The 12,871-nt window shown below is 47.1% G+C and overlaps 1 protein-coding gene across 3 annotated transcripts in view; it reads right to left on the reverse strand.

The window, feature by feature from the left end:
- robo3 (roundabout, axon guidance receptor, homolog 3 (Drosophila)) overlaps nt 1–12,871 on the reverse strand; it is a 117,196-nt gene that overhangs the window by 22,826 nt on the left and 81,499 nt on the right. For 2 of the 3 annotated variants that reach the window (XM_042091192.1, XM_042091194.1), the window contains exons 5-10: nt 12,632–12,770; nt 12,376–12,503; nt 11,423–11,434; nt 4,504–4,628; nt 2,274–2,445; nt 618–823 (exon numbers count right to left, since the gene is read on the reverse strand). In XM_042091192.1, the coding sequence (XP_041947126.1) occupies nt 618–823; nt 2,274–2,445; nt 4,504–4,628; nt 11,423–11,434; nt 12,376–12,503; nt 12,632–12,770 (782 nt within the window). The remainder of the gene's footprint in view (nt 1–617; nt 824–2,273; nt 2,446–4,503; nt 4,629–11,422; nt 11,435–12,375; nt 12,504–12,631; nt 12,771–12,871) is intronic. The other variant, XM_042091193.1, reaches the window with a different exon arrangement.

Genomic DNA, 12,871 nt, shown 5'->3' on the forward strand with positions numbered 1-12,871 from the left:
TTGTGCTAATGCTAACAATAGCATTTGCTCGTTATTCTAACAATAATGAGGCTTAATTCCATTAGGCGGCTGCACTCTGATGGCTGGATCGCACATAAAGCAATTCAGAAATGAGATATTAATACCCCGATATTAATGCTCAGTCAATTACACCTGCCAGTTAGCTGTCAATTAAAGCCTCCCACCGCGGACAGGAGCTGGGGACTGTGGGCTACACGCGCGCCATGCTAACAACGACGAGGCTCTGCTGCTCTGTGTCAACAGTCATTAAGCACTTCATAATGGCGGGATACGGAGAGCAAGCACAAAGGAGAGGGAAGACAGAAATAGAACAGACAAAACAGACAATAAGAGAGAGAATGCCGAATAAGCGACGGAGTAACTTTCAAAGAACTTTCAAGTAAAAACTTCAGCAGGATCACTGAACATTAGTTTCGAGGCTCCATATTTCGAAACTCTCCAGCATATGGACATATAAGCATATTTCCACATTGATGCAAACGCACTGAAACATACTGTAACCTGGTCTGTTTAAGCAGACTACACCAGCATTAAATGGAAGCTCTCAGTAGGCTCTCTGTGACCCTGGAACTGGTCTCCTCTCTGCCGTAGCCTACCTGCAGGTTTATGATCTGCAAGGTGCCGTTCTCCATGAGGCTGATGCGCTCGTCATTGGCCAGGATCCTCTGGCTGTCCTTCTCCCACTGAATGCTGGGAAGGGGGTTCCCCATCACGTGACACTGCAGCTGGGCCGTGACTCCAGGAGCCAGCGTCTGATTGGCTGGCCCCTGACGGATGATGGGAGGCACTCGGTCTGATGGCACTGTAGGTTGAAAAAGCAAAAACACACATAAAATATCAGCACCAAACACAGCACTAGAATGTTATATATCTGATAGCTGATTCAGTAGATTCAGTCTGCTCCCTACTACAGCAACACTAAGCAACAATTTGCCACTTTGTGAGGTATGCTATTAACAGACACCTAGTTTGGTTGGTTGTGGGTGGGGTTTGCCAGGTTTTGTATGGCTTTAGGTTAGCTAGCTCTCTAGCTCTAGACAACTCAGATAGTGGTGCTTTAAGTTTCAATTTAAACTCATTAGCACATCCAGGGGTACATCAGTAATGCAAAGGATTTATAATGGGAAGTCTTTATGAATTATTTATTGTTTGACTGCCTGGAGCTGAAAGCACTCCTTGTCTATTGACCCAAGTGACGGTCTGACGCATTAATAAATAATTAACTGGCCATTTATTTCAGTGTTTAACATGCTCTTATACTCCTGCAACGACCTCAACAGTCTACCAGACAGTCAAGTAAAGTAATGATTTAAAACATGCCATCAATTTCACCTATACAACCATGATCATGAATGAAACAAAATTCAAATGCAGGGGACTTAATTGAAGAAAAGAGTGTCTTGCTTTTTTGTTGTTTTCAGTCCTTAAGCCATTATGTAAATATGTAGGCTGGTAGAACACTTCCGCCTATCCATGTGACATTTATGTTTATGAGGATGTTGAGTACAATTACAGTTGTATTTAGGCACAGAACGTTTCTTGCTTTGTTTTATGTTGTTTTTAGTCATTAGGCGATGCATCGTTAAAATAAGAGCTGTGAGACGCTGGAGGCCACAGAGCACAGCTGCAAGCACACAGAGCTCCATCACGGCGTCAGAGGAGAACCAGGCCTGGGAGGCAGGCTTGTCCTGGGGGCTGTATATGCACACACTATTCTGACATGTCCTGTCTGATTACGCTCCACCAGTCTCCTGCTGGCTTCCTCGTTTGGGGGTAAAGCAGAGCTTTTTAATTCGGGAGGGCTTTGAAGTCTTTAATTATTAGGGTTGGTGCAGGGGGGAAAGGCACACAAAACTCAATCAGGAATTTGTTCAACTCTGAAAATTAACTGTTAACAATCTTTTTTTTTGTGATTAAGTTCACAAGTAAGAAGAAAACCAAATCTGCAGCTTTAACAGTGGGATATTAGAATAATATTTAGCAAAGGTCTAGACTCTGCTGTAGCATACATGAAGCAGTTCACCAACTGGGTCGCTAGGTCTTTGAGGTCTTTCCACTGTAAGCTGAGAAAAAGCGATGAGTGAAAAGACCGCATGCTTCAATAAAACGGGGGATAGAGTAAAGGAATCCAGACATGAGCCGAGGCTCTGAGGCGGATTTGGGCTTGAACCAAACCAGACGTGGGCCAGATCGGAGCCAGATCTGGGCCAGAACCAGTGGTTACTAATGATGTCGGGCGGAGCCGGACTCACCGTCCTCCACCTCCAGCAGGGCTTTGGTGAGGATGCTCCCAGCGACGCTGATGGCTTGGCAGATGTAGTACCCAGAATCCTCACCGCGCACGTCTGTGATGGTCAGCTCGCCGCTCAGGGAGACGGAGAAGCGGCCGGACTCGGACGGAGGCTGGCTGGGAAACAGCAGGATCTTGGAGGGATAAAAACAACCACGGGGGTGTGACAAAATCCTTCAAACAGTCTGTGTGTGTGTGTGTGTGTGGGTGTCACTCAGTCTGTGTCGGTCTATTGTAATTGTGTTGATGACAGTGTTTTCCAGAAATGTCCAGGAAGGCTGTTTGTACTGGAAGGAAGCTTATCTGTCTGGCTGGCCTACACTGGATGTTGTCAGGGGAGGATGGTGCCTGGCTGAGAGCTCTCAGCTGGGGTTGTGGGAGAGGCATGATGAAGATGAGGAGGATGAAAAGGAATCTGGGAGGAATGGATCACTTGGACCTTGAATGTGAGTTGAGTTTAAGTGGTCACAGTCCAGCTGAGCTGTTTTTGTGTGTGTGTGTGACAGAAAGAAAGAAAGAGAGAATGCATGACTGTGTGTATGTGGGATGAGGATGGAGTCCCACAAATAGAAAGACAGACACAGAGACTCACACTTTCACACAGAAGCAAATAAATGAAAAATGAAAAGGATTTGGAAAAAGCTCATCTCTCTGTTTGAGGTGACAGAGAGCACTCCATCAGCCTCGCCACCTCTCCGCCACGCAACGGGAGTGGAGGTGTGAGGCAGATGGAGATGGGCCTCCACTCCTCTTCCTCTTCATCTACAACTAAGAACTATCTCTTCTCTGTCCACTTCTCTCTTTCTCTCGTTCTCAGTCACTGGCTATAAATAGATACATTATCACCAGGCCCTGGCAAGAGTTGCTTTCACGCTCTCCCTCCAGTACACACACTCACATACACACACACACACAGACGTACACATACAAAATGAAACAAACACACACACACACACACACACACACACACACACACTCCTGTGACTCAGTGAGGCTGTGCCGTGAGGCTCCTCTGTTCCTCCCACACCTGCCGTCTCTCGTGCGTCTCCAAGCGCCACCGGCGCTGCCAGCTCCCACTCCTTCCCAGAATGCACGTCTGCACCTGGGCATGTGGTGGACCGTGGGCACAGACGTGTTTCTTACATTTGTCACTGGCACCATGTAAAGCTATCCCCCTCTCTTTTCTCTATCCCCCTCTCTCTCTCTCTCTCTCCCTCCCTCTCTTTCTCCCTCCCGCTGTCTCTCTCTCTCTCTTACACTGTCTCTCTCCCTCCCTCTGTCTGTCTCTCTTGCCAAGCTTCAACTATGGCACACTTGGTCTCACACAGACTCATACATAACACATAAACATAAGCGCCCTCCCATCTATATACACATACACACACACAGAACAGAAACAAGGACACGCAATCTATAAAACATGCACTTGACACACACAAAACAAACACGGGCCAATCAAAGCTACACCTGCACACAAGAGCATGTTCCAAATTCAGCTCTCAACATAACCCCCAGACTCAAAAACACACACACACACACACACACACACACACACACACACACACACACACACACACACACACGCACACACACGCCCGTCTCTGAGATTAGCCATGGAGAGAGAAAAGATGTTTCCACGGACCCTTCCCTCCTCTCCCCTCCCATCCATGCCTCCTACAGTAGAAAGGCAGCTCTTATCCATGCTATGAGGGGGCCTGATTTAGAAGCAGAGCTGCTCCGTGACTCATGCACACACACACACACACACACACACACACACACACACACACACACACAGAGAAACAGCATCTGGCTCCGCTCCTGCCCTCCTCTCCTCTCTCTCACACAGCCCAAACCAGGCAGTGAGATTACAGAGGGGGCCTGTGCTAATCGCGTCTGCTTGGTCAGGCGCCCCCACACATAAGCATACGCACACACACAGATATTCAGACACACACAGACACCCACACACACACACACACATACACACACAGAAAGACAGATGCTAAACACAAACCCACACACAAACACAAAGCAATATATACACACATACACACACTAAGATGAACAGAGATAAACACAAATATACACACAAAGTGCACACACACACACACACACACACACACACACACACACACACACACACACACACACACACACACACACAGTCACACACACACACAGGCACTCACCTGGCTGCCCTCTTTCTGCCAGAAGACTGCTGGGGGAGGGTTGCCCTTGGTGCCGCAGAGGAAGGTGACGGTGCGGCCCTGAGCCGAGATCTGGTCCCGAGGACGCACCACGATCTGAGGAGGAACTGAGGAGGACACAAGTGTCACCATACATTCATACAATCCCAGACCGTGGGTGTGTAAATGTGTGTGTGTGTGTGTGTGTGTAAGATGGGGGCAAGAGAGAGAAGGTGTGTGTGTGTGTGTATGTGTGTGTATGTATGTGTATGCGTGTGCGAGAGAGAGAGAGAGAGAGAGAGAGAGAAAGGAGAGAAAGATAGCCTGTGAGCACGTGCATGTGTTTGTGTCTGTGTGTCTGAGCCTTTCCCCAGGAGTAGTAAACCTAGCCATCACTTCAGATACTGTTTGTGTGTGCCAGACTTCAAGGCGCCTGCAAAGACTGTAACTCAGCTTCAATAACTATCTTGGCTACCCTGCTGCCAAACGTGAAGCGTGAGCTTCGTCCTGTGCAGACCCCTTAGAGCCACCCAAACCTCTAAACTAAACATGACAACTTCACAGTGTCTCACACACACTCCTCCTGCCTTAATGTACTTCAACACTCTTTCAGGCCTTTGAGCTTCTCTTCTGCCTTTGTTATTTTCTGGAGGACATTCATCTGCACTGTTGTTTTGACAGTGCTTGGCCCTCTACCTACAGATGCAGAGAGAGAGCGGGAGAGAGAGAGTGTAGTTCACTTGGATCTTGTTCAAAAGTTTTTTTACAGTAGGCACAATATAAACAAAGAGGCTTTAAAAAAAAGCCTTGGCACTTGTCCTTACAAGAGCACAAGAGTGCATTTTCCAAAAGCTGCAGTAGCGGCTTTATGCTGATTTCTGTATGAGAACGCTAAGCACACAACCCCTTTACAGCGCCAGTCTGCTAAACGACATGACATGAGCAGCCGGTTAAATAGCACGAGCGGATTAGCACTGAGGGCCCATAGCGTACAGTATCTGTGTCTCTCCCAAGCAGATTTAGCTAATAGGTGCTTGAACCGCAGCAGGGAGACATATCCCCTCAGGGCCTCTGTGGGTACGATGTGGGCCGCATAAGCCTGCATGGCACCCTGTCTTTCTCTTCCTCTCTCAGAATCAATTTTTCTCTCAATTTTCCTCTCTCTATCGCTCTCTTCTTCTCTCTGCTCCATTTCTATCCATCTCCATCTCTCCATCTGTCTCTCTCCATAGCCTCTTTCTCACAGGAATCCTGTGTAAGTTGCAGTAAAAAACAACAGGTAAGATCATTTTTTGCGTTCTCACACCTTGTGGGAAAATGGGATTTATCTTTTTTCTCTTTTTGTCAGTGAGGAGAGCAGTAGATGAAGGGCTCTACTGTTTATTAAGGCTCAGTGCTCAGTGTCCCTGTGCAAGGAAACCAATGTTATGACAGTCCGAGAGTGGGTCCTTGTTCGTCTAGGCTCAAAGCTTCTGGCTTTCCATCTGTCCCATCTCTCTCCTCCCTCTCAAGGCCTCTGTGCTCTCAATGTGTGTGTGACTGTGTGTGTGTCTGTGTGTGTGTGTGTATTTGTATTTGTGTGTGTGTGTGTTTATGTGTTTATGTGTGTGTGTGTGTGTGTGTGTGTGTGTGTGTGTGTGTGTCTGTGTGTGTGTGTGTATTTGTATTTGTGTGTGTGTGTGTGTGTTTATGTATTTATGTGTGTGTGTGTGTGTGTGTGTGTGTGTGTGTGTGTGTGTGTGTGTGTGTGTGTGTGTGTGTGTGCGTTTGCATGTGTGTGTGTGTGCGTGTGTGTTTATGTGTTTATGTGTGTGTGTGTGTGTGTGTGTGTCTGTGTGTGTGTGTGTATTTGTATTTGTGTGTGTGTGTGTGTGTTTATGTATTTATGTGTGTGTGTGTGTGTGTGTGTGTGTGTGTGTGCGTTTGCATGTGTGTGTGTGTGCGTGTGTGTGTGTGTGTGTGTGTGATCGATGGTGTCTCCATGATGGATATTGTAATCATGGTGGCCTTATCTTCCCTCAGGCTGACCCACACTGAGGGACACAAAGAAGGAGCACCTGGGTCGGGGGTGTAGATGGGGGGGGTTGGGGTGTGTGGATGGGGTGGGGGGTGGGGGGGGGGGGGGGGGGGGGGGGTGAGAGAGGGGACCTCCATGATTGAGGTGCCCCCCTGTGACCTGGGCCTTGCAGGTAGACACTGGGAGGATCGGGTTAAGTGTCTGCAGCATGAAATTGTAAGCTGCCATTACACACACACACACACAAAACCACTCACTAATGAGCACACGCACACACAACACACACACAAAGACATTTCATCTCTCCTTCTGTCTCTCTGTCACACATTCATACATACACACACTCGCTCAAGCACCCTCAGCCCTTCTGTCCTAAACATTATTGATTGCAGCTGTGTACCATTGCCCTTTATCACATGCACGCACGCCACGGTCACCTCTGACCTTCTGCGGCTAATTGATTCCTCATCGCTCTGTCCTCTCCTCCACCTCCTCCTCCTCCTCCTCTTCCTCCGGGGTGCGTTCCTTTTTCACTCTCGAGTGCGTGATTAGAGCGACGCTCCGCAGCGCTGACACCCCACATTAACACCCCGGCGACGTGTCTCCTTCAGCCACCCTCCCGACTCCTTGCCATTCATCACACCGACGCCACACAAACACCACCGACTTCGGCTTCGCCCCCAGAGAACGCTTTAGACTTGACAATTCGGACATGAGGAAAATTGCTCTGCTGCACTTTGATCACTTTTATGTCCATTTTCAGTCACAGAAAAACTCAAACATCAGAGCCGATCATCCTACCTGTAACTAGATGTACCACAGAGCGGTACAAAATATGACCGCCGGCAAGTCCAGCACATTGCTTCCACAAAAATAAATCACGCTGAAAAGCCTATATGATTCTAACTGTCTCACTAAATTGCATTATCCACACTCAATTCTCACTGGTATCTGCTAGACAACAAGTACCAAAACATGATTAGTTCATAAATTTCACATGTAAAATTCATGTTCATAATTCTGAGAAATTCTTGAATTGTGTGCATGTGTGCATGTACACGTTTATGTTTATGTGTGTGGGTGTGTGTGTGTGTGTGTGTGCGTGCTTGTGTGTTTGCCTGCGTATGTGTGTTTGTGCATGTGCATGCATGCGTACATATCTCTACTGTGTGAGTATGTCCTACGTATGATTACTGTGAATGTATGTGTGTGCGTGTGTATCTGTTTATGCACATGTGTGCACATGGAATGGGTTAACATGACCCCTGGAGGCAAACATACGGAAAAAATTGGTCATCCTAGGCCCTACGGTTCTCAAGATATTCACAGAAAACTGTGTCTGCCCTACCCTCCTTTTAGGGGGTCCAGTACAGCGGGGGGGCTACAGATCAAAACGAAAAACGATGGTTCCATGCTATCCATGTGGGGTTACATGCCCACCAAGTTTCGTGTACCCCGGTCTTACAGTGTCCCGGGAATCCTTGACGGAAATTTGGACATGCGAAAAAGAAAAAAAAAAAGAAAAATCTGACTATTATGACCTCTTCGCTGCGCGGCGGTCATAATAACACAAAATTGACAACTCAAGATGATTTCTTTTTTTTCTATTTGATTTGGAGCATTAAACCAAAACCCTTTTCATAGCTAAAAAGAGTTGGGCTATCATCTCTTGACGTTAGACTGCAAATATCTACCAAATGGCAGATGAAGGCTGAACAGGATCTAGTGAGAATGAGCCCCACGCCCAGCCCCATATCAGGGTGGGTTACAGAGCTGCTATCTGACTCAACCATCTCCTCCCACCCCACACCCGGGATCTTCTAGGAGGTGATCCTGTTGACTTAGTAAGAGGCCTCTCATTGCCAGAGGGGACTGAGGCAGGCCAACGTGTTTGAAGAAGGAGATGATCCAGGAGGATGCAGGAAAGGGTGAGTGGGGGGATGACCAGGAGGCCGTGAGGTCCTCATGAGAGGGTAGCGAGGTCAGGGTGTCGGGGTTAAGAAGCCCTCAGGCCCCTTCGTCCTCCTGGACAGTGCAGGAACACATCCTGCCTGTCTATAATCTGGACCTCCACGCAACACTCAACACCCGCAGCAAACCAGGGGGCCTAATGAGTCCAATTCCCCAGCCTGGAGTAGCCATCTGCAGGGGCCATGTCCTTATTGATCCCTTCACGCCCTCAGCTATCCGTGCCTGATGCAACAGTGCTGAAATATTTACCAAATTGTCTGGAACATCTCTAATTTCATGCAAGAGAACAAACACTGGAGAGTCTCGAATATCCTAATACAGTGTAATCGAGACTGATCACATGTAACTAACGAATACTACAACCTGTGTGATCCACACACACACACACACACACATACACGTGCGTACGTGTGATTCACTGATTATTTCTCTTTAATCTCGAGCGCCACCCGCAGCCATACGAGATGATGAATAGGCAACGACAGCTCAGGAGTCATGTAGCTCTCAGCCCTTAGGTGACAGTAAATAATTACCACAGAAGGGAATCTTTGAGCGCCAGGCTTCAGTGAGGAGCGTAGGAGGACATGGAAAAACCATTAGCATCAAAAATGTAGGGGTGGAAGGACACAACGCCTCACTATGGATTACACATTAACAGCTACTAATCCTGGACAAGACTCCGTGCTCTATGACACTCTTTTCTAAGATGTCTATTATGTTCAGAGGGTGAGATTTGATTTGCAACAGCACCGTCAAACGATGGGGGAGAGTAACACATCAGGACGACATGCAAAACAAAATAGTCAAATGGGGAAAGCACAACAAGACAACAGAAGTCCTTATCATAGTTTTACAGTAGTCAAAATCAACTGCATGTTTGTCAACATTGTTGAATTATCATTCAATTGCAGGGTGAGGCAGATAGAAAGCCTCCCAGTGGATCACAGACTGATCACACAACTAATCCTGCAGCAGAACCATACTGGATCAGGGTCAGATTATGGTCAATCATTTTAATGAACTTCACACGGACACCGACAACAGAAACACGTTGACCGTGGACATAAATATAATTGAGGGCCAGCTTAGCCTGGGTTCTGGAGTACGATGCTGTGTGGGCAGTATATAATTACATCAAGAAGCTACACATACTGCACAGGTCTCCAGAGGAGCTAAAATAGCTACTCTGGCAATTACAAGCCAAGTCCAGCTGTTAGACACCCCCATGTTGGACAACAATGCCTGCTGTAATCCTGCTATTTATGCAAGCACCACACATTTTACTTAACAACACATGGCTACTACTATGGTAATTTTTGATGTTTGCACATACCCAGCAGGCTTGTATGAACCAACCCAAAGGAAAGGGTTATTGCTAGACAAATTATAAGATTTGCAAAAAAAACAATGAGGCTTTGAAATGTATAATAATTGGACTCAAATCTGAGCATCAAAGCAGGCACTGAGGTCCCTTAAGAGCAGTATCCCGAGCTATATGAGAACACTGGATCATAATGGCAGAAATATCAACAAAACACTCGTTTTGAAAATGCTATAGACACATAGCCATGAAGATTAGATTACAGCCTCGATACACTTATTGTCCCAAGCCTTTAGACACGCTGAGTGAAGAGGCCAGTTAGGACCACTAACAGCTAACAGCCTATATGACGGGACAACTGACTCACTATTACTCACTTAAATTACCTCTCTCTTTCTCTCTTTCTCTCTTTCTCTCTCTCTTTCTCTCTCTCATTCTTATTCATTCCAATTCAAATGCCTCTCCCTGCAGTCGGTTAGCTGTCAGCGTTATCTAAGACTGTCTATAATCTAGAGTGTCCAGTAAACACACCCATTAAAACTCAATTATGACTCATGATGAACAAACTGTCCTGCTATGCCACCCATAGAGACAAAGAAATGGAAAGAGAAATGAGAGGCAGAGGGAGAGCCGAGGGAAGAAAAGTGTAAAATTGAGTAAGATAATAAAGGAGGAGGATGAGAGAGAGAGAAATGGATAAATAAAAAGAGAGAAACAGAGAGAGAGAAAGAGAGAGAGAAGGGCCGACAGACAGATAAACAGAGAGAGAGAGAGAGAGAGAAAGCGAGAGAAAGACATACACAGTTGAAACTGCAGCGCTGGTCTGAAAAGGCATGTCTAAGCGGAGCCTTTTGTCTCACTCCCTCTTCACCTTCCTCTCGAAGGCCGCTGACTGTGCTGAGAGACGACTCCTAACCCTCACCCACACCATCACCACCATCACCACCACCACCACCTCCGCCTCCTCTCGCCTGCCTGTATTTATTGTCTGCCTACCTCGCCTGCCTCCCCTGCCGTTGTTGTCGCTTGTGTGCGTCAGGGTCACTGCTTAATATCTGGAGGTCATGCCTGCTCCTCCACAGATACGGAGCCAATAGTAAATTCTCTGCCTGCCCAACAACTAACGACATCCGTGAATGACTACTGTCCTTTCACACTGCCCCTAAATCCAACGCACTTCATTGTGGAATGTGAGACTTGTTAAGGTGAAGGTGAATGCAGAAGTGAATGCTGCTGGATACACTCTGAGTTTGGAGAGTTTGGCTCTCCTCCGCGCGTTATTAGTCACAACGCACACTGGCTGATTTCTGACTAAGATGAATACATAAGGTTGATCTCTGGGCTACTTTCATCATCCCCATGATCCCTTGAAGTGGGCTGCCAATCCTAATTGATCGCTGAAACACCCCCCCCCCCACCCCCACCCCACCCATCCACCTCAACTCATGAAAGAAAAAGGCATGACCTTGTCATAAGTGATTACATTCAGTACAATTTCCCCCTACACAAACACACACACACACACACACACACACACACACACACAACTTACCCTAACATGCACACAACCCACACACCAAGCATGCACAGGATGGAATGAAATGATTACTTACGAGATGAGCCCACTAGAGTGATGGCAAAGGAGACATGAAGAGATGGATGGAGGGAGGAAGAGAGGGAATGAGAAAGAAGAAAAAAAAACATATGAATACATATGAGATGGGATGGGATGAGTCTGCACAAGAAATACACACAAGCAAAAGAAAGAGACGTTGCACTGAAATGAGCAGAGTGACTGTGAGTGGGTGCAGTGGCAGGAGATGGGTGAATGAATGAGTGTGTGTGTGTGTGTGTGTGTGTGTGTGTGTGTGTGTGTGTGTGTGCGCGCGTGCGTGCGTGTGTGCGTGCGAGTGTGTGTGTGTGTGTGTGTGTGTGTGTGTGGTGGGTAATAGTGATCACTATAAGACTGAGTGGGGTGGGATGTGAGTCTCATCACACACTGCACACTAGCACCTCTGTGGCCCATTAATATTGCAAGGCCACTCTACCAGCTAAATCATTCCCAAACAGCTGTCACAGAGAATAATCTCCAGCGTGGAGGGAGAAAAAAAAAGAGAGAAAAGGAGAGAAAAAAAACTTGGCATCAGTTCTCATTAAGTGTGTGTAATGCTCCGGACGTGCATTAATGCAGGGGACTATATCATAACGGAAAATGAATCAAGGCTTCAGCTTGTCAGCCTGGCTTATATGGACAGAAAATAGTGAATCATTCTTGATGAGACAGTGCAGTACGCCTGTTAAGATTTTAACTACTCAAAGAACTTTGTGGCACAGTGAAGCATATTAAGTAATTATGAATCAAAGCCCACTGATAAAATGCATGTGTGTACACTATACACTGGGGTTGAGATTCATATCAGTATCACTGTGTTATTGCACAATTATAATTAATCACACTATATTATATAAGAGTATAACTGTCATTATGTTTTTGGTGTCCAGTGAATGTGAAGTGTTGTGTTGTGGGTGTTGTGACTGTAGACCATGTGTGTTTGTGAGCTCTTACCATGAACCTGGAGAGTTCCGGAGGCTTCTGTCTTGCCAACACTGTTCTCAGACACACAGGTGTACGTGCCCTCGTCCTCTGCCCGCACGTTTGTCAGTCGCAGGCTGCTGTCACTCCTGATTTCAGACCTGTCACAGCAACATAGCACAACACAACAGACATGTCAGTCACTTTGTCTTTCGCTGTACCATCCCTGATTGGCCGCACCTGATCCCTCCCTGACATCCCATTGGCTCGGAGCGACTGTCAGTCATACCTCCCACGCGGCAGCTCCCCCTCCTCCTTGCGCCAGCGTATGGTCGGGGTGGGGTCGCCCTGCACCTCACACAGAAAGTCCACAGTGTCATCCGCCAGCACTGCCTGATTCACCGGCCTGCGCACAAACATGGGCCGCTCTGGTGGAGGAGAAAATGACACAGGCTTAATATGACAATGCTCACATGTGTATGTGTATGTGTGTGTGTGTGTGTGTGTGTGTTGGGGGGGGGGGGGTGTT

The sequence above is a fragment of the Alosa sapidissima genome, chromosome 5, assembly GCF_018492685.1.
Source record: "Alosa sapidissima isolate fAloSap1 chromosome 5, fAloSap1.pri, whole genome shotgun sequence".
Taxonomy (NCBI): Eukaryota; Metazoa; Chordata; class Actinopteri; order Clupeiformes; family Clupeidae; genus Alosa; species Alosa sapidissima.